Genomic DNA, 22846 nt, shown 5'->3' with positions numbered 1-22846 from the left:
ACCGTTTAACTTCTTCATGGACTCCTAGCCAGTAAAACTGCTGCAAAATTCAGTCTAGGGTTTTCTTTTGGCCCAAATGCCCACCCAGTACATGCGCATGTGCTAGGTCCATTACCAGCCTACGATATGCATGTGGTACCAGTAATTGTTCTACCATTTCCCCACGTATTTTCTCAACTCGATACAATAAGTCTCGGGTTACCTCAAAATGTTGCAACACTGTGGCTGCCCCAGGGGTTCCCCATTAATAAACAGCAAATTTTCCCTGGCCCGAGCCAAAGTAGGGTCTCGGAGTTGCGCTGTACAAAAATTGTCGCCAGAGACATTTAAGTCTGACAATTCAGGTCCCGGCAGCAAGTCTTCCACGTCTCCAGCCAACACTTCTATGGGAGAATGTTCCTACTCCTTCACCAAAGTTGAGGTTACCCCTGCCACCAGCACCTCTTCCTTGGGGCCACCAGGTTGATAACCCACTTCTGGAAGATGTAACCTGGCTGCCACCGGTGTCTGTGGTTGTTCACTGGGTGGGACAACTGTTGGCCAAAGTACAGAAAATAAAGGAAAGTCTCTTCCAAGTATCAGTTCATAATGTAAATTAATCACAACCCCCACCTCGTGGCACTGCCTCCCCGCTGGCGTGTTTATCACCACTAGTGCAGTAGGATAGTCTTTTAAGTCCCCATGTATGTACAATACCCCAATTTTCCGACCAGTGTACTCGCTGGTTTGTACTAGGTTGGCTGGTACCAGAGTCACAAGACTCCCTGAATCCAGTAGGGCCACAGCTGGGGTGCCCTCCACATCAACCTTACATAAGTGTCCATTAATGGGAGACCCCGGGGTGCCAGTCGGGCATAGCCGTTCGGCATAATGGGATTGGCGGTACCCAAAGTTTGTGTCCATGGGCTCAGCCAAGTGGGAGCAGTCGGCTCTCATATGGCCTGGCTCCTGGCACCGCCAGCAGACTATGGGGCCTTTTTCTCCCCCAGAAAAGTCTAGAGCGGCCCTCCTGGGCTCCACTCGCCGGGTCAGGGAGGGGGACTTAGGGATCCTTCCCGTCACCTTCCGGGGAGTCCTTCCCTGGAGCTCTAGGTAACCCCCTATGGTTCTATAACATCCATCATCTGGAGCTCATCAGTAGGGGATGCCTGACCCACCTAGGATTGGAGAGAGTGGGGCAAAGACATCCAAAATTTGTCAGTCACTATGCGGTCCAGCATGACCTTGGGAGACAGTACCTCGGGCTGAAACCACTTTTGCATTAAATGCAACAAGTCGTAATATTGGAACCGAGCAGGCTTGAAGGGGTTAAACTCCCACTGGTGTACCCGCTGGGCCCAGTCAAACACATTTACCCCAAGACGTGCCAGTATCTCACCCTTGACGATCGTGTAGTCTGCCATTTGCTCAGGGGGTAGGTCCTGATAGGCTTTCATAGGTCCTGGGGCCAGAAACGGAGCAATGACTTCTGCCCATTGGTCCCGTGGTAGTCTCTCCCTCTTAGCCACTCTTTCAAACATCTCCAGATACGTCTCAATGTCGTCAGCTTTCTCCATTTTAGGAATCGCTGTACGAACCGTTTTCTGGACATCATGGATTCCCCATGGAGTTCCTGTTGTCTGCGATGTCGTGATGTGCTGTATCAACAACTGGTTGGTTTCCTGCTGCTGTTGATTAAATATCAGCTGCTGTTGCGTGGCTTCCTGCTGCTGCTGCTACGTAGCCGCTGCTGCTGTTGCATGGCCTCCATAAGCACTTTTAGTGTGGCCTCCATTTCTGCAGATTTCCCCAACTGGGTCTGCACCACTCCTTTCACCCAGGACAAAAAACTGAAGTTCAGAGCAAAAAAACAAAAAACAAGCGCTGGCCTCACTGCATTGCTCGCATTCTCCAACCAATTGTAGGGATTTGCTCTGGTAGGCAGCGGCAGGAACGCAGTAACACACAGGCTTAAAGTCTAAACTTTAGTGTTTTATTCACACTTTAAAGAGTAGGTGACAGAAATGGAAAAAAACAATGTACATGTATTCCAACTTGGAGAACCACCGGTCTCAGACTCCCCCTTGCATGGGACTGGCTTAACTAAGCAGCCGCCTGGTCACCACTAGTGATGTGGTTAGTTGCAGGCCGCAGGCGACCACCAGGTGCCATTCCCAGGGTTGCTTGAATCTTTGTCACAGACCTTTCCAGCATGTATCCAAACAGCAATACAAATTCAGGCTCACTCCAGCCTAGCTCCTCACACCCTGAGATTTCCCCCCTTACTGGCTTATGCAGGCTTGATTGCTGCATCTGTGTATGTCAGGTGTTGTGCTGAAAACCTGGAGAATTAGGGAAAATCCAAGTCACATTTTATCTTGCTGGGAGAAATATACCTTCCATCCAGTACTACACCTTTCACTGCACCACAAGTACAATGCCAAAGATTTCACTTACTTTTTACATATAATGCTCCATACAGAATAGTGGACCCCATATAATGCTCCATACAGAATAGTGGACGCCATGTAATGCTCCATACAGAATAGTGGACCCCATATAATGCTCCATATAGAATAATGGACCCCATACATTGATCCATACAGAATAATTGGCCCCATATAATGCTCCATGCTGGCATCGGGCTCTCCTGCTCACGGGCCCCATAGTGTGTTGGGGTGCCAGATGGCGAGTGGGCCCCCGAGCCCCAGCACTTGCCCAGTGCTGTATAAGAGTATTACATAAAAGCATAAAAATAGTACGCACTGACCTTAAAGAGGTTGGCCAGTCCTAAACTACAGTCTATAGTCCCTCTGACTTCAGACTTGTGAATCCTCACAACACGTGCACTGTGCAATGTGAGGACTCTGTGGTGCCAGCAAGGAGGGTCATACTCCCGGGCCACATTCAGACTTGATGGATGACCGCCGTTAGCGTTGCCAGCACCGGAGAATGCTCACAGTAGGCGGAGCGCGCGATGTGAGGATTTGAAATTCTCCATGGACATGCAATGACTGTAGAATTGTAGTTCAAGACTGGACAACTCCTTTAACACTTCTGTTTATGACATTGTGTTTTACATAAACAATGAAACACTTATGCGTATTATTGCTCTCTGTAATGCACTGCAGAGCTGGCCGTAAGTCAAAGTGACAAGGTATGCTGTGAGCAGTGACTGTAGCCGCACCAGCACACCAGTATGACTTAAAGCCAGCAGCTCCCAGGAGGAATAAAGTTCTTTTTCTCCTAGTAACCGCACTTTCAGTACGGATTCCGTGCACCTTTCTTACTCTATTACCCTGCAAATTAACAAATAATATGCAGGTTTATAGATTGCTGTCACATCAGAAAATACTATTTAAAGAACCTAAGTGTCTTAAAAATGCACAATTGAGTATTGAAAAGAAGATTAAATGACGGTTACACTTTATTTATGCTTACTTGTATAGTGTCATCATATACTGAAGCTCTTTACAGACATCATCACTAGAAAGGTATTCTGTCTACATTTAAAAGATATACTTCACAATTTAATCATTCATCATGGATTGAAGCCTATTGCTATGCCTAGAAATTAACTTTGTAGTACTTAGGTGACCCTACTAAATCTTCATGCACATACGGAAATCATCTTTTTCATTTCCTACAATTTACACGTGCTGGTGTCACATATTGATTAACTGTACTCTGCAAATAAGAATATTGTATGATATCATGCATTATTTTTATATTATCATATATTATGATAACAGAGGGCAGCAAAAATGTGTCAAGTTTAGGGTATGTGCACACAACATCGTTTTCAGGCGCATGTCGCCTGAAACCCACCTGACAAAAAAAAAATGGTACAAAGAATTAACATAATACACAGCAATTTAAAGACGACTTTCTGTGCATATATTCTATCTTTTGTCACTTTTAACCTCTTCAATCTTGGAAAGACGTGAAGCAGTTAAAAGAACTTGCATTTTCATTCTTTGGGTGGCTTCCACTTTTAATTAAAAAAAGAAACAGCCGGCAGCACTAAATTGCCAGAAAACCATCAAAGACGAAGCATCTCCGCTTTGAAAAACTCGGGGGCTGTGCTGGTTTCTAAAAGATGCCTTATACAAATATTCTAAGGAAGAAAAAATATGCAGTTTTTTTACAGGTATTTTATGTGTAGTAGCTGTGTAAGCAGTTTGCCTACTGAACATTTACATAACATAAGATATAATGAATGTACAGTATACAACCATATTCTGTAATGTTATACCACAATCATATAATACAGGGATATAGACGATTCTTGTGATTAGTGAATGTTGCATCTTCCAAGCTGACAAAATTAGGAATTTCTTCATTAGATGATGACCAGGGTTAGGTTCTTCACAAACACAACACAGTACGGATACTAGAGAGAAAATACATTGGTTGAAAACATTGACAGTACACAATATCTATAATCAATTTTCCGCCTTTAAACTTTTCTTTAAGGCTGTATATAAAATATGTCATACAGTGTACTTTAACCCAACAGGACAATTCTATTTTATTTTTTAATTTTTGCCACCCATTCTTCCAAAGAGCCATAACTTCTTTATTTCACGTCGATATAGTCATATGAAGGCTTGTTTTTTTTCTGGATGAGATTCACCTTTAAATGACACCATCCATTTTACCAAGTAATGTACTGGGAAAAAAATTCCAAACTTCAAAAAAATATAATGTCTTAATTGCTTTTTGGGGGTTTTGTTTTTACGCTATTCATTGAACAATAACATTGACCGGGCAATATGATTGTCCAAAGCAGTATGATTATTGAGACATCAAACATTCATAGTTTATAATTTTTTATTTTATTTTTTAAATAAAAAAAACAAAACAAATATACACATACCGTATATGTAAAATCGGGAAAAAAAAAATGTTGCTCGTTAGGCTTCGCTCACACATGAAACATTGCATAGCACTCGGCCATTTTATTCTATGGGGCAGCTCAGATCTGCGATCTGATTCTCAGATGAGAAAATAATCACGCTCACCCATATTAGTGAATGTGAAACATCGGACTGCACTTGGATGTTATCCGAGGTCAGTCCAATAACAGTGGATGCCGGCAATGGAGGAGATGGAGAAATTACTTCTTCCACACCATGATAGAGTATCGGAGCACAGTGCACTGGCAAAGTTTGAGCCGAGTGTCATTTGCATAATCGGCACAAGTTCTCTCGCACGATCAAAGATATGCTCATTTGACCCCAGCCTTATCCCTTTTCCAAGACCCATATCATTTTCATTTTTTAGTTAATGGGGATGTGTTAGTGTTTGTACCCTGCGGGTTGAGCTGACTTTTTATTGATACCATTATGGGGTACGTATGATCATCACCTCTTATTGTGTTTTGTTTTTGCAATGTTGTGGTTACAAAAAAAACAAACAACAAAAAAATAGTAATTCTGATATTTCAGTTTTTTTTTTATTATGGCACTTACTGTTCGGGTTAACTAATTTTATGGTTCTCATATGAAGTCCAGCCGGTGGCACAATCACTACCGACACCATGCTGGTGCACTGTTAACCTATTAAATCTTTGATGACAGTATTAACAGTTTTGGTTCACCCATGGCTGTTAAAAGGCACTTAATCGCAGAATAACATCTGCCAACAAAAGATGCGTGCTCAGCTTGTGAGCCTGCATGAAAGACAGGGAGCTGACATTGGACGTACCAGTAAACAGGAAATGTTACCAGGTCTAAAGTGGACAGTTTTTACTCATTTTATTCTCTTTGCTACACTGAGCATTCCATTTTTTTAATATAAATCTGACAAATTGATTCAGCTGTATGGGCCTTAATTTAATGCTATTTTTTTGGTATTGCCATATTCGTTTGACGTGAAGCATCGCATTGCCAGGTCATGTTATCTGTGCAGCAATAACTTGGAATTTTTTAGGAAATAAAAACAAGCCCTGTTACACCTATGTCAATGGAAAACAAAAAAAAAGGTTCTAGCTCACGGAAGATAGGGAGGAAACCACAACAAATAGATAAAAAAACACGTAGGAGTCAAGGGGGGAAATAAGTGCTCCTGCTGGTGGGATTAAAATTGATTGCTCAAAATGTCAAACTTTTAACACTATTATCAATTAATTCATTTATATATATTTTTATACCAGTCAGCACTTTATGTCTATAAGTGCTCAGACAGACATCCGTGAAACTCAGCCAGAGCATGAACCGCAATGCACAAAATGTCCACAGGCTTCCCAACTAAACAGCCTCATATAGGTCCATGTGGAGTTTGGGTTGGGAGATAGTCCATAGTTGGACGTCTGCATGAAATTTAAACACAGACCTCCAAATTTTCCTTTAAGTCAAATATAAAATTCCAAACACTGTCAGGAACGATTAGAGTTACTGCATATAGGTATGTATGGAACTTTAACAGTTAAAGATGATCAATCACCACATTTTTTCATGCTGAACTGGCTGGATAGATGATGTAATAGTGGTTGCAGAGCAGAATACAATTTTTTTTTCTGTTGCCTCTCTGTTGTGGAGATATTAGCAATCAAAGTATTTGGCACCTAATGAGTTAACAACACCCACTTGGAATTTCATTTACAAAAGTATGTCCCGTGCACCACTGCATGTCCCTTACAGCCTTGGTACAACCCTCCACTCGGTTGTAAAAACTGAATAATCCAAGACACCGGGTAGTATCCTTCAAAAGAGTTTTGAAGGATAGAGTTGACACCGTTGTACACATAAAAAAAATGGACATGCAAAGTTTCAGCCACACACGGCCCTTTTCAAGCCAAAAACATGTATATACACCTTGTTTTTGGCTTGAAAAATGCATTGGATTCTTGGATTATATTGACTTGGACTTTGACACCTAAGGCATTAACTTTTGTTAAGTCCAAGTGGGTGTTAACTCATTAGATGCCAAATACTTTGATAACAGGTCAGCACCAGAGATGCAAAATAAACAACAAAATAGTGGCTTCAAAGTAGAAAAAAAACTATTACAAGGTGTGCCCAGGTCAACATGACAAATTTGGTGAATGGTCCTCTTTAAAAATAGAAGATCATGTAAAATTTTGTACCTGTGAAGAGGAATAAAAAAAAAAACAGATTTTAGACTTTTTAAAAATGTATACAAGACAAGACATTTATTGGTTTATTATTTGCTGCAAACTATGTATATTTTGGGGGATATTTAAATATTATAGGGTGGGTTACAAAAAAACAGAACTTAGTTTTCCTTTGTAGTTTATACAAGTTAATGCTTATGTGGGCTCATTGACTCATTGATCAATCATAACTGTTTGTGGCCCATAGCACCCAATCAGAGATCAGCTTTTATTTTACCAGGGTAGTTTTGGAAATGAATGAGACCAATCACGACCTTCTCTGCCAGCCAAGCAGCACAATTTTTTGTGGGTGAATGTCCAACATACAGTATTCAACAAAGAATTGGTATATAGTGGTGGCCTACATGTACACAGTCTCATTTACAGAAACATAGGACTGTTTTGCTTATCAATTTCCAGACCTACTCTTTCTAGCAAAAAGCAATGTACATGGTTTGGTGCAGAAGAGGCATAACACAAGATCAGTATAGTAAAAAAAAAAAGTCCTATTTTCTTTGATGAAAATGTGAATAGATTGGTGTACATGGACATCTTTCTGCAATTCTATGTACAGATCCTAAATGTAGTGGTTATGTCAGCCGCAAAAGGGGTTCAGTATTTTGTGACCAACCATATATTTATATAATATTTATAATTATTTTCTTTTTGCATACCTTTCTCCTTTGCGTAAAAGTTCAAATCCTTCATTGATTTTCTCAAGTGGTAAGTTGTGAGTTATCAGTTCGTCAAACTCAAATTTCTTATTCACATAATCATCCACAAGTTTTGGTACATCATCTTTACTTTTCCAACCTGTCCCAAGTGAAAGAAGCCAATATTAAAAGTAGAAGATTGCTAAGATTTATATTACCCTTTTAAGGCTATGTTCACACGTTGCATTTTTGCTGCATTGTTTTTATGCAAACTAAAAGTTGCTTTTTACAGTACCAGAAAAAGCTATGAGATTTCAGAAATCGCATGCACACAATTGCTTTTATTTTCCTGAATTGGAAAACTCTTTTTAAAAACTGCAGCATGTCAATTCTTTCAGTGTTTTAACCCATTGAAAGCAACAAGTGAAAAAAAGCAGGAAAAACGCAGCAAAAAACATTGTCATCAGTTTTTGCAGCATTTTTAGTTTAAAAAAAGCATGTGCAGCAGAATGTGAAACTCATTTATTTTTGCGATTTTCTCAAGTTTAAACCAAAATGTCTTGGTCTCTTCACGTTAGCATGGCAGTTAGGAATAGTACAGTTTAATCAAATTAGTACTATATGTTAAAGTAAACAATTGCCTGACCAATGTGTGAAATTGAACAATGCCTGACCAATTTAATGCAATAGCTAATATGGGACATCATTTCAAAAAAACATCACGATACAGCTTTACCAATACCAGGTCAGATTACCAATGCACTAGCAGGATGTAGCAGACTCCCATGCAAAATACTGATTCAACAGCCACTCACTAACCTACCAATTCATGGAAGGGGTGACTGTGTAGTATTAAACATGCACATAGATGGAGCTTGCATAGTGTGCCAGTCAAACAAATATGCGTTCTGCACAGAGTTTGGCTTACAGCCAATTTATAACGTCCATACCTTTAGATCAGGTGGACTGCCCAGCACTATATAAGTGCACCCCACAAAACAGACAAACAATTCACCCAACCAACACTAAAGGGTCTGGCTGCATCCTGCTTAAAAATGGAAAATTGTGCAATAAAAATATTAAAAATAATGTATAAAATAAATCCATTACATGAGGTATTGGTTGATATTTTGTGCAAAATACGCAAGCTTGTAACCCATGTAAAGGGTCCTCACACTTGCGAGTCCCAACACTAAAATTAAAAATGGCGAACATGGGACAAACTTTTAAAAAACAAACATCACAGAAAAATATACAGCCAGTCTGATCTAATAGTATGGGTGTCATTAATAGGCTGTAAAGCCAGACACTGTGCATCACATGTATCTGTGTGATTGGCATCTATGCAAGCACCATCTGTGTGCATGTTTAATACTACACAGCCACCCTCTCCATGAATTAGTAAGCTTGTGATTGGCTGTTTGTATCAGTATTTTGCACATGTGCTGCCCCCGCCTTTATCATAGGGGTCTGCTGCATCCTGCTAGTGCATTGGACCTGGTGTTGGTAAGGCTGCAACTCAATGCATTGCCAATGTGTGAAAATAAATAATGTCCACCAGACTCAAATTCAACTCCCCCAGCTGTTTTTAGATTTGCAATTGTGTGTTTTTTCATGAACTCATTAACTTTTTCTGTTCAGAATAGTCAATATTTTTTTCAGAAATAAAAATCTTTTTCCACTAAATAATTTGATCAATTTGAATTTTTTTCAAAATGGTTTTATGGTTTCACATATGTCTTGCATTGGTGGCCTGGTGGAAGCAAAGTTGAACTTAGGGATCCTGAAAAATGCAGACAAAAAAGCAGAAAAAAAAACAATGTGTGAATATAGAATAAGGGTCTGTTTACATGGAATTTTCTCTTTTAGCTATAAAAATGCTGCATATGATTTGCTACAGATTACTTGTGCAATTTGACTACAGTACATGAAAATAAAGTTAGTTTTATTCACCATAACTACTGCAAAAACGCAGCACTAGAGTTAGGCTAGGTTATTTCAGCTTTTTGTTTTTCAGTTTCTCATTACTTTCAATAGGTAAAAAGTGCAGAAAAAAATGACATGCTGCAGAATTTCAAAAACTCTCTACAGTCATGGCCAAAAGTTTTGAGAATGACACCAAAATTATATTTATTTTCACATGATCTGCTGGCCTCTGGTTTTTATTAGTGTTTGTCTGATGTTTATATCACATACAGAAATATAATTGCAATCATATTATGAGTACCAATAGGTTATATTGACAGTTAGAATGAGCTAATGCAGCAAGTCAATATTTGCAGTGTTGCCCCTTCTTCTTCAAGACCTCTGTAATTCTCCCTGGCATGCTCTCAATCAACTTTTGGACCAAATCCTGACTGATAGCAGTCCATTCTTGCATAATCAATGCTTCCATTTTGCCAGAATTTGTTGGTTTTTGTTTGTCCACCCGTCTCTTGATGATTGACCACAAGTTCTCAATGGGATTAAGATCTGGGGAGTTTCTAGGCCATGGACCCAAAATCTCTATGTTTTGTTCCATGAGCCATTTAGTTATCACCTTTGCTTTATGGCAAGGTGCTCCATCATGCTGGAAAAGGCATTGTTGGGCGCCAAACTGCTCTTGGACGGTTGGGAGAAGTTGCTCTTGGAGGACATTCTGGTACCATTCTTTATTCATGGCTGTGTTTTTAGGCAAGACTGTGAGTGAGCCGATTCCCTTGGCTGAGAAGCAACCCCACACATGAATGCTTTCAGGATGCTTTACAGTTGGCATGAGACAAGACTGGTGGTAGCGCTCACCTCTTCTTCTCCGAATAAGCTGTTTTCCAGATGTCCCAAACAATCAAAAAGGGGATTCATCAGAGAAAATGACTTTGCCCCAGTCCTCAGCAGTCCACTCCCTGTACCTTTTGCAGAATATCAGTCGGTCCCTGATGTTTTTTCTGGAGAGAAGTGGCTTCTTTGCTGCCCTTCTTGAAACCAGCCCTTGCTCAAAGAGTGTCCGCCTCACAGTGCGTGCAGAAGCACTCACACCAGCCTGCTGCCATTCCTGAGCAAGCTCGGCACTGCTGGTAGTCCGATCCCGCAGCTGAAACAGTTTTAAGATACGGTCCTGGCGCTTGCTGGTCTTTCTTGGGCGCCCTGGAGCCTTTTTGACAACAATGGAAGCTCTCTTCTTGAAGTTCTTGATGATGCGATAGATTGTTGACTGAGGTGCAATCTTTGTAGCTGCAATACTCTTCCCTGTTAGGCCATTTTTGTGCAGTGCAATGACATTCAGGAGTATATGCAAATTGCCATTACAAAAAATGAAGCAGTAAACTTTGGAAAAATTATTACTATTTGTCTCATTCTCAATACTTTTGGCCATGACTGTAGTGCTCAAATTCAGTGGGGAGAGGGATCAGGAGATCCCCAGTTTTACAGCCGTCCTGAGACACATCAAATTAAAATGCTGTTCAGCTGTTCCACACTCTGATCATCGAAAACAGATCTGCCAAATAAAAAATGTTTTTCTCTATTGCAGTTTTTACTCACAAGTAGTGATGAGCGAGCATGCTCGCCACTGCTCGGTACTCGCCCAAGCATCTCAGTACTCGAGATGCTCGGAGCTCGCTGAGTACTTGCGCGATGCTCGGGCGGGAGCTCGGGTCCACGTCCTGCATGTCTGGCGCTATTTAGAGCACCAATCATGCAGGGATTGTCTGCAACTCACTGTAATGCCACAGCGGTACCCGACAATTTAGAACATAGATTAGATACATAGAAACATGTCAGCCACATATATAATAAGTACAGTGACAGTGTTGGTTACTGTACTTGTCATTTACTGTTAAAATAAAGGATTTATTAAAAAAAAAAATTGGCGTGGGATTCCCCGTAATTTTAGTTTCTAGCGGAGGTTAAGCAGACGGCTGGGGCAGATGTTTGAAGCCTGGGAAAGGGGTAATACCCACGGAGCTTCCCAGGCTACTAATATCAGCCCCCAGCTGAATACCTAGCCTTTACTAGCTATTAAAATGGGGGACCAAAAAAAAAAATGACGTGGGGTCCCCCTATATTAATAGCTAGCAAAGGCTAGGCAGACAGCTGGGGGCTGATATTAATAGCCCAGGAAGGGTGCCATGAATATTGGCCCCCTCCCAGGCTAGAAACACCAGCCGTCAGCCGCCCCAGAAATGGCGCATCAATAGGATGCGCCAATTCTGGCACTTAGCCTCGCTCTTCCCACTGCCCTGTAGCGGTGGCAGTGGGGTAATAGGGCTGGGGTTGATGTCAGCTTATAATGCCAGATGACATCAAGCCCAGGTTAGTAATGGAGAGGCGTCTATAAGACACCCCCATTACTAACCCCATAGTCAAAGTTAAAGAGAACACAAACACCCAGAGTAAAGTCCTTTAATTGAAATAAACACACAATTCTTTAATGTTCTAAGTTAAACCATACTTACCGTCACGCCCATTCCAGCTGAAGCCAATGATCTCCTGCAATAAAAGTAAAATAATAAACCAACCTCATCCTTACCTTTCCATGGTTCCCAGGATGGCTCCAGCTCTGCTACATTCACATGACAGGCTGGATCGCAGCAGAAAGCTGCCATCCAGCTTGCCATGCCGCAGACACTGAGAAGCGCAGGCATGCTTGCGCTCCTCAGTGTCTCGCTGTGACGGCATCCAGATGAGCAGAGTTCATGTCCAATGAACTCAGCTCACCTCATGCACGTCACTGACAGCGTGGGAAAATTCTCCTGTGCTTGCCGTGAGCGCAGGAGAATTTTCCCACGCCGTCAGTGACGTGCATGAGGTGAGCTGAGTTCATTGGACATGAACTCCGCTCATCTGGATGCCGTCACAGCGAGACACTGAGGAGCGCAAGCATGCCTGCGCTTCTCAGTGTCTGCGGCATGGCAAGCTGGATGGCAGCTTTCTGCTGCGATCCAGCCTGTCATGTGAATGTAGCAGAGCTGGAGCCATCCTGGGAACCATGGAAAGGTAAGGATGAGGTTGGTTTATTATTTTACTTTTATTGCAGGAGATCATTGGCTTCAGCTGGAATGGGCGTGACGGTAAGTATGGTTTAATTTAGAACATTAAAGAATTGTGTGTTTATTTCAATTAAAGGACTTTACTCTGGGTGTTTGTGTTTTTTTTAACTTTGACTATGGGGTTAGTAATGGGGGTGTCTTATAGTCGCCTCTCCATTACTAACCTGGGCTTGATGCCAGCTGGCATTATAAGCTGACATCAACCCCAGCCCTATTACCCCACTGCCACCGCTACAGGGCAGTGGGAAGAGCTAGGCTAAGTGCCACAATTGGCGCATCCTATGGATGCGCATTTCTGGGGCGGCTGGTGTTTCTAGCCTGGGAGGGGGCCAATATTCATGGCACCCTTCCTGGGCTATTAATATCAGTCCCCAGCTGTCTGCCTAGCCTTTGCTAGCTATTAAAATAGGGGGGACCCTATGTCATTTTTTGGGGGGGGTCCCCAATTTAATAGCTAGTAAAGTCTACGTATTCAGCTGGGGGCTGATATTAGTAGCCTGGGAAGCCCCGTGGGTATTACCCCCTTCCCAGACTTCAAACATCTGCCCCAGCCATCTGTTTAACCTCCGCTAGAGACTAAAATTACGGGGAACGCCACGCAAATTTTTTTTTTAATAAATCCTTTATTTTAACACTAAATGACAAGTACAGTAACCAACACTATCACTGTACTTAATATACTGTATATGTGACTGACATGTTTCTATCTATCTAATCTGTGTGTGATGCTCTATTCTTTCTGTTATAAATTGTCGGGTACCGATGATGAATTGCCGGCCGGCTTTTTTAAAGAGACGGGTGCATGAAAATCGGAGGGCACTAGTGTGTTCCAAGTGCCCTGCTATGTTTTTCATGCACCCTCCTATATACCCTGCCTGCCTGTCTGCCTATATATTCTGCCTGCCTGACGTTTAATTGAGCACTGTTCCCATCGATTTGGGCAATTTTTGACCTTCTGCAGACCGCCGGGGGGGACGGCCAGAAAAATGCTCGAGTTTCCCATAGACTTACATTGGGCTTGTTGCTCGGGTCGAGCACCCGAGTATTCCAATGTGCTCGACCCGAGCTTCAAGCACCTGAGCAGTTTACTGCTCGCTTATCACTAATCACAAGTTGTAACACATAAGCTTAGAAAATGGATTTTTTATATAATGCATTACCTCCAAAAAGAGCCCCGGTCAGAACTCGCCCAGTTAGAAGACATAATGGGTCAATTGTCATGGTAGCATTTGATGGAGCTACACCTACAATCACAGTTTTTCCACAGCCAAAGTGACTGGATAAAAGAGCAGATATCTAATAAAAAACAAAGAAAACACAGCCAAACATTAAGAAATAAAGCTTTCATGTTTACAGTGCATTAACAGCATCTGCTTATTTCAGTGTCTATGGGACTGCCAAGTGCAGCGCTTAACCAGTCCCATAAACAATGAATAGAGTGGAGGTCATACATACACACCACTGAGTTCAGAGTGGGACTGCAGAGCTCAGCCCAATCTCAGAAACGCTGCCTGGGGATCCCAGTGCTCAAATCCCCAGAAATAACCAACTTCGCCCCTATTTTATGTACAAGGACAAGGAATTAACTTGCTTTTTGGGACTACTCCATGAACATTTCATGTTAAAGCATACCTGTCATTTCAGGCAACTTTTTAGTATAACATATTGTCTGTGTACATGACCAACAATATTAGTTCTGCCCGTTGTATGGCTTGTATCCTGAATTGATCACCAATTTTTCACCCCTACATGCTATAGCTGTAATTTTCGATTGTTTCAGCAATAGTGGGAGCCTTTCTTATTCAGATTGCTGCTGTCCTATATATTTGTAGCACATGTTCAGAAGCAGCAGCATACAGAAGTATTGAGCAGTGTACCTGTGAATCCATCACTGGGGTGAAATAAATACTAGAAAGCAGTGAGGCGTGTGTATTATATATATATATATATATATATATATATATATATATATATATATATATATATATATATATATATATATACATACACAGTACAGACCAAAAGTTTGGCCACACCTTCTCATTTAAAGATTTTTCTGTATTTTCATGACTTTGAAAATTGTACATTCACACTGAAGGCATCAAAACTATGAATTAACACATGTGGAATTATATACTTAACAAAAAAGTGTGAAACAACTGAAAATATGTTTTATATTCTAGGTTCTTCAAAGTAGCCACCTTTTGCTTTGATGACTGCCTTGCACACTCTTGGTATTCTCTTGATGAGCTTCAAGAGGTAGTCACTGGAAATGGTCTTCCAACAATCTTGAAGGAGTTCCCAGAGATGCTTAGCACTTGTTGGCCCTTTTGCCTTCACTCTGCGGTCCAGATCACCCCAAACCATCTCGATTGGGTTCAGGTCTGGTGACTGTGGAGGCCAGGTCATCTGGCGTAGCACCCCATCACTCTCCTTCTTGGTCAAATAACCCTTACACAGCCTGGAGGTGTGTTTGGGGTCATTGTCCTGTTGAAAAATAAATGATGGTCCAACTAAACGCAAACCGGATGGTTGCTGCTGCAAGATGCTGTGGTAGCCATGCTGGTTCAGTATGCCTTCAATTTTGAATAAATCCCCAACAGTGTCACCAGCAAAGCACTCCCACACCATCACACCTCCTCCTCCATGCTTCACGGTGGGAATCTGGCATGTAGAGTCCATCCGTTCAACTTTTCTGCGTCGCACAAAGACACGGTGGTTGGAACCAAAGATCTCAAATTTGGACTCATCAGATCAAAGTACAGATTTCCACTGGTCTAATGTCCATTCCTTGTGTTCTTTAGCCCAAACAAGTCTCTTCTGCTTGTAACCTGTCCTTTGCAGTGGTTTCCTAGCAGCTATTTTACCATGAAGGCCTGCTGCACAAAGTCTCCTCTCAACAGTTGTTGTAGAGATGTGTCTGCCGCTAGAACTCTGTGTGGCATTGACCTGGTCTCTAATCTGAGCTGCTGTTAACCTGCGATTTCTGAGGCTGGTGACTTGAATAAACTTATCCTCAGAAGCAGAGGTGACTCTTGGTCTTCCTTTCCTGGGGCGATCCTCATGTGAGCCAGTTTCTTTGTAGCACTTGATGGTTTTTCCAAATGCACTTGGGGACACTTTCAAAGTTTGCCCAATTTTTCAGACTGACTGACCTTCATTTCTTAAAGTAATGATGGTCACTCATTTTTCTTTACTTAGAATTTGTATTATGGCAAGAAAAAAAGCAGCTAACAGTCTATTCAGTAGGACTATCAGCTGTGCATCCACCTGACTTCTGCACAACACAACTGATGGTCCCAACACCATTTATAAGGCAAGAAATCCCACTTATTAAACCTGACAGGGCACACCTGTGAAGTGAAAACCATTTCCGGTGACTACCTCTTGAAGCTCATCAAGAGAATGCCAAGAGTGTGCAAAGCAGTCATCAAAGCAAAAGGTGGCTACTTTGAAGAACCTAGAATATAAGACATATTTTCAGTTGTTTCACACTTTTTTGTTAAGTATATAATTCCACATGTGTTAATTCATAGTTTTGATGCCTTCAGTGTGAATGTACAATTTTCAAAGACATGAAAATACAGAAAAATCTTTAAATGAGAAGGTGTGTCCAAACTTTTGGTCTGTACTGTATATACACACACATACACACACACACACACACACGTACAGTACAGACCAAAAGCTTGGACACACCTTCTCATTTAAAGATTTATCTGTCTTTTCATGACTATGAAAATTGTACATTCACACTGAAGGCATCAAAACTATGAATTAACACATGTGGAATTATATACTTAAAAAAGTGTGAAACAACTGAAAATATGTCTTATATTCTAGGTTCTTCAAAGTAGCAACCTTTTGCTTTGATGACTGCTTTGTACACTCTTGGCATTCTCTTGATGAGTTTCAAGAGGTAGTCATCGGAAATTGTTTTCCCTTCACAGGTGTGCCCTGTCAGGTTTAATAAGTGGGATTTTTTGCCTTATAAATGGGGTTGGGACCATCAGTTGTGTTGTGCAGAAGTCAGGTGGATACACAGCTGATAGTCCTACTGAATAGACTGTTAGAATTTGTATTATGGCAAGAAAAAAGCTAAGTAAAGAAAAATGAGTGGCCATCATTACTTTAAGAAATGAAGGTCAGTCAGTCCGAAAAATTGGGCAAACTTTGAAAGTGTCCCCAAGTGCAGTTGCAAAAACCATCAAGCGTTACAAAGAAACTGGCTCACATGAGGACCGCCCCAGGAAAGGAAGACCAAGAGTCACCTCTGCTTCTGAGGATAAAGTTATCCGAGTCACCAGCCTCAGAAATCGTAGGTTAACAGCAGCTCAGATTAGAGACCAGGTCAATGCCACACAGAGTTCTAGCAGCAGACACATCTCTACAACTGTTAAGAGGAGACTTTGTGCAGCAGGCCTTCATGGTAAAATAGATGCTAGGAAACCACTGCTAAGGACAGGCAACAAGAAGAAGAGACTTGTTTGGGCTAAAGAACACAAGGAATGAACATCAGACCAGTGGAAATCTGTGCTTTGGTCTGATGAGTCAAAATTTGAGATCTTTGGTTCCAACCACCGTGTCTTTGTGCGACGCAGAAAAGGTGAACGGATGGACTCTACATGCCTGGTTCCCACCGTGAAGCATGGAGGAGGAGGTGTGATGGTGTGGGGGTGCTTTGTTGGTGACACTGTTGGGGATTTATTCAAAATTGAAGGCATACTGAACCAGCATGGCTACCACAGCATCTTGCAGCAGCATGCTATTCCATCTGGTTTGCGTTTAGCTGGACCATCATTTATTTTGCAACAGGACAATGACCCCAAACACACCTCCAGGCTGTGTAAGGGCTATTTGACCAAGAACGAGAGTGATGGGGTGCTACGCCAGATGACCTGGCCTCCACAGTCACCAGATCTGAACCCAATCGAAATGGTTTGGGGTGAGCTGGACCCAAGAGTGAAGGCAAAAGGGCCAACAAGTGCTAAGCATCTCTGGGAACTCCTTCAAGATTGTTGGAAGACCATTTTCGGTGACTACCTCTTGAAGCTCATCAAGAGAATGCCAAGAGTGTGCAAAGCAGTCATCAAAGCAAAAGGTGGCTACTTTGAAGAACCTAGAATATAAGACATATTTTCAGTTGTTTCACACTTTTTTGTTAAGTATATAATTCAACATGAGTTAATTCATAGTTTTGATGCCTTCAGTGTGAATGTACAATTTTCATAATCATGAAAATACAGAAAAATCTTTAAATGAGAAGGTGTGTCCAAACTTTTGGTCTGTACTGTATATTATATATACACATATATATATATATATACACACACACACACATATATCTCTATCACAATCGTAAAGTGGAACGAAATTTATTGGATATTTTAAACTTTTTTTAACAAATTAAAAACTGAAAAGTGGGACATGCAATATTATTCGGCCCCTTTACTTTCAGTGCAGCAAACTCACTCCAGAAGTTCAGTGAGGATCTCTAAATGATCCAATGTTGTCCTAAATGACTGGTAATGATAAATAGAATCTACCTGTGTGTAATCAAGTCTCCGTATAAATGCACCTGATCTGTGATAGTGAAGTGACCGCGGGCAAGGCCGCGCGTTGGTATCCATGATCTGGCCCAGCAAGATCCCCACACACAGACTCTATCTTGATAACCGTATCTTTACTTGTATACATTTTTAACACAGCAAAACACAATAAATGACAACCGTAAATGTTCACAGCAATAACGTGTACTTATAAGCTGACCCTCACAGTCCCTACTCACACGTTACCAGTCCTTTACTCCAGAAGGATGTGTCCCCCGTCGCAGGCCTGTCTGTCTTTGCAGGAAGGGGTCCCAGCCGAAGAAGACAGGAGCAACAAATTTCACTGAAAGAAAGGAATACTTCGGCCTCTCGCCAGAGGTCCCGCTTACAGTCTCTCTGATCCGGATAGCAGCTTTTGTGGATTCCCTTATGTAGTCCACACTCCAGTAGCAGGGAGTGTAACAGCTGTATCCTTCAGCAGTGCAGAAGCTGGGGAAGGCTCTGAGGATAAGGTGTCAGATAAAAGAAATCACGTTGAGAGTCTTTTCTGCGCCACACACGAGGACCTGCACACCGTCCTGGCTCTTTTCACAGACAACAACAGACTCTTCGTGCGCTTTTTCCTGCTTCCCACTTTGGTCACGTGACTCTCTAGGGCGGGACACAGGAGGCTCAGTCTTTTTCTCGGTCATCACACCCTGCGCAGGTGCAACCTCTGGCCACAAGGTGGCAACACCATCCTGCGTAATCATTTCTGTAACAGGCTCTATTTCAATTATCACAGAACAGTCAGAGCTGGCCAGCTCACTACAATAGTCTCAGGGTTTTGTTTCAAGGGCAGAGAGCATCATGAAGACCAAGGAACACAGGCAGGTCCGAGATACTGTCGTGGCGAAGTTTAAAGCCAGATTTGAATACAAAAAGATTTCCTAAGTGTTAAACATCTCAAGGAGCACTGTGGAAGTGATCATATTGAAATGGAAGGCGTATCAGACCACTGCAAATCTACCAAGACCCGGCCGTCCCTCTAAACTTTCATCTCGAACAAGGAGAAGACTGATCAGAGATGCAGCCAAAAGGCCCATGATCACTCTGGATGAACTGCAGAGATCTATAGCTGAGGTGGGAGAGTCTGTCCATAGGACAACAATCAGTTGTACACTGCACAAATCTGGCCTTTATGGAAGAGTGGTAAGAAGAAAGCCATTTCTCAAAGATATCCATAAAAAGTCTCATTTGAAGTTTTCCACGAGCCACCTGGGAGACACACCAAACATGCGGAATAAGGTGCTGTGGTCAGATGAAACCAAAATCAAACTTTTTGGCCACAATGCAAAACGATGTGTTTGGCATAAAAGCAAAACAGCTCATCACCCTCAAAACACTATCTCCACTGTCAAACATGGTGGTGGCAGCATCTTGGTTTGGGCCTGTTTTTCTTCAGCAGGGACAGGGAAGATGGTTAAAATTGATGGGAAGATGGACAGAGCCAAATACAGGACCATTCTGGAAGAAAACCTGTTGGAGTCTGCAAAAGACCTGAGACTGGGACGGAGATTTATCTTCCAACAAGACAATGATCCCAAACATAAAGCAAAATCTACAATGGAATGGTTCAAAAATAAACATATCCAGGTGTTAGAATGGCCAAGTCAAAGTCCAGACCTGAATCCAATCGAGAATCTGTGGAAAGAGCTGAAAACTGCTGTTCACAAACGCCCTCCATCCAACCTCAATGAGCTCGAGCTGTTTTGCAAGGAAGAATGGGCAAGAATTTCAGCCTCTCGATGTGCAAAACTGATAGAGACATACCCCAAGCGACTTGCAGCTGTAATCGCAGCAAAAGGTAGCGCTACAAAGTATTAACTCAAGGGGGCCGAATAATATTGCACGCCCCACTTTTCAGTTTTTAATTTGTTAAAGTTTAAAATATCCAATAAATTTCGTTCCACTTCACGATTGTGTCCCACTGGTTGTTGATTCTTCCCCAAAAAATTAGAATTTTATATCTTTATGTTTGAAGATAGAAATGTGGCAAAAGGTAGAAAAGTTCAAGGGGGCCGTGTGTATATATATATATGCGCGCGCGTGTGTGTGTGTGTGTGTGTGTGTGTTGCAAAGAAAGATGCTTTGTAACAGCACTTATTATTCATTAGCCATTAAAAAAAGTATCATAACTACAAGATTATTAGGGAACGTGGGAAGTGAATGAAATTTGAGGAACAAGCAAGTTTCATTTATATGTTTGTACTACAGATTTTTGCAAGGAAGTACGTCACAAACATACCATTACTCCAGTATTTCCAATGACCTCAAAAGCATAGTCCACTCCATCATCAGTCTTCTCTGCCAAAACTTCATGGATAGGGCGGTCATAATCTTTGGGGTTGATACATTCAGTGGCTCCGCACTCTAAGGCTTTTGAAAATTTATCACTGTTCAAATCAACTGCGATAATCCTGGAAGCTCCGGCAACTTTACATCCAATAACCACCGACAAGCCGACTCCTCCCAAACCAAAGACTGCACAGGTAGAGCCGGGTTTAACCTGTAAAATGTGCAGACAGTAAAAATTCTGCTGTAACTGCTGGTATTGTGCACACATACAAATCTGTGGTATACATAATCCAGTTTTATGTATGGATTAATATTGCCTACATAATAGAAGATTAAAAGTTAGCAAGCTAAGGACATACAGTATTCACACTAGATGTGATGCAGACATCTCTTAAGCTGAAAACTTCCTCTACTGGAATAGGGTTATTCTGCCGGATGCATATTGATTTTTGCAAGCTCTATTCAGATAAATGAAACCGCAACAATTCAGTGAATGAGACTATTTTGACCTGACAAAGCCCCATCTTTCCAATCGTATATGTTCAATTTATAAGGTAACTACTTTGGAATACTTCTTCATATGCCAGTAATTTTTCTATTTGTTTTTTTTTAAATGACACATACTACTTTATGTTATTGGCAACTTTAGGTCAATATGCTTTGAGTTTATAAATATGTTAGAGATTTAAAAGAAAAGTTGAAAAAATTATCAATTTTTGAACTGTAACTTTTTATACCCCTAGAAGCTCAGTTTTTCATATACAAGTTCTATTTGTATTTTACATAGAGTGAAATCTAATAGATATGAGTTCTATCTGGGCTGTTTGTGTGTATTATTTTTTTGCAGACCAAGTTGTCCTCACAAAAGCTCGGAGAGATATCCAGTTTTGATCAAAGTCATGAATCAAACTCGCCAAGTGAAAGTCTAGCCGTCCATGTTTTTTTTCATGGACTGTTATAGACCTTTATCACTTTTTTGTGCATGCAAAAAAAAACAACTGATGAAACTGATGGCAATATATGACACTGAACAAACCCCTTGATAAGAACTCAGACTTTTTTATGTGTACGTGAATAATCACCCATGTCTGAATAAGACTTTAACCCTTTAAGAACCAGGAGATTTTGCTTTTTGAGCATTCGTTACTTTCCTCAAACTTCTTCTACGAGCCATAACTTTTTAAATTTATCTTCCACATAGAAATGTGAGGGCTTTTTTTTTTTGGGGGGGGGATAGGGAAGGGGGGGTGATCTGTAGTTTTGAATGCCTCCAGTCATTTTACCATAAAATGTACTGGAACTCGTGAAAAAAAAACCCTCAGCTCTGGCACTTAGATTTTTTTTTCTCTTTACGATGTTTAAAGATCAGGTTAAGCAATTCCATATTTTCATAGATGAAACTTTTACAAATGCTGAGATACCAAACATTTTTCCTTTATTTTTAAACAGGGAAAAAGGGGGGGGGGGGGGGAGAGATTTGAACATATACAATATATATTTTATATTTTTATTATTATTTTTTTTTTATTTACTCTTAGGGTATTTGAAACTGGAAGTGGCATTTACAAAAGGGTAACAATTGGAACTCGGTGCCAGACATAACTGTTAGTGACATACTTTGCAGGTGGGGGGTATATTAGGGTCATCATACAGTGCGTGTGAAGGAATTCACTGTGGGAGTATCATACTGTGTTTAGGGGCACTTGTTGGCATAAATAAACTTTATGGGGGCAATGAAAGGGCAATGTAGGGGCTTAAAAAGGAGGAAAATCACTTTGTAAGGGTTGCAATTTTTCTTTTTTTGGGGGGTGGGGGCGTCAATTAGAACTTCAACTATGGAGCCCCATGATTTCTATATGTGCCCCTGCCTGTGAGGAAACACCGAATGCTCCAGTCATGTGATCTGACTCTTAAAGGGAATGTTCCACAAACAAAGTGCATCTTAATTAATAGATCTTTAAGTTTGTTTCCATATGAAAAAGGTTTACCATTATATGTCATGATGAAAAAAATGTCTACAATTGAAGTTTTTACTTAATAAATATCAAGGTTGGCCCGCGACTTTGTCCAAGTTTTTAAATTTGGCCCTCTGTTTATTTGAGTTTGACATCCCTGGGAGGTTCAAAATTAGAACTGGATAGAGACTGGGGAACTAGAGGGATTTGCCCAAGACGTGGCTCCTCC

The 22846-nt window shown here is 41.3% G+C and overlaps 1 protein-coding gene across 1 annotated transcript in view; it reads right to left on the bottom strand.

Moving 5' to 3' along the window:
- Positions 1 to 3388: 3388 nt before the first annotated feature.
- Positions 3389 to 22846, bottom strand: part of LOC141153724 (alcohol dehydrogenase 1) — a 66272-nt gene continuing 46814 nt past the window's right edge. The window contains exons 6-9 of the mRNA XM_073638805.1: positions 20613 to 20873; positions 13937 to 14072; positions 7771 to 7909; positions 3389 to 4372 (exon numbers count right to left, since the gene is read on the bottom strand). Coding sequence (XP_073494906.1) covers positions 4348 to 4372; positions 7771 to 7909; positions 13937 to 14072; positions 20613 to 20873 — 561 coding nt within the window. The 3' untranslated portion in view covers positions 3389 to 4347. The remainder of the gene's footprint in view (positions 4373 to 7770; positions 7910 to 13936; positions 14073 to 20612; positions 20874 to 22846) is intronic.

Source organism: Phyllobates terribilis, unplaced genomic scaffold (genome assembly GCF_046119375.1).
Source record: "Phyllobates terribilis strain yellow unplaced genomic scaffold, ASM4611937v1 Scaffold_1__5_contigs__length_1240528914, whole genome shotgun sequence".
Taxonomy (NCBI): Eukaryota; Metazoa; Chordata; class Amphibia; order Anura; family Dendrobatidae; genus Phyllobates; species Phyllobates terribilis.
Note: the sequence above shows the minus strand (reverse complement) of the source record. Positions and strands in the feature narration are given on the sequence as shown.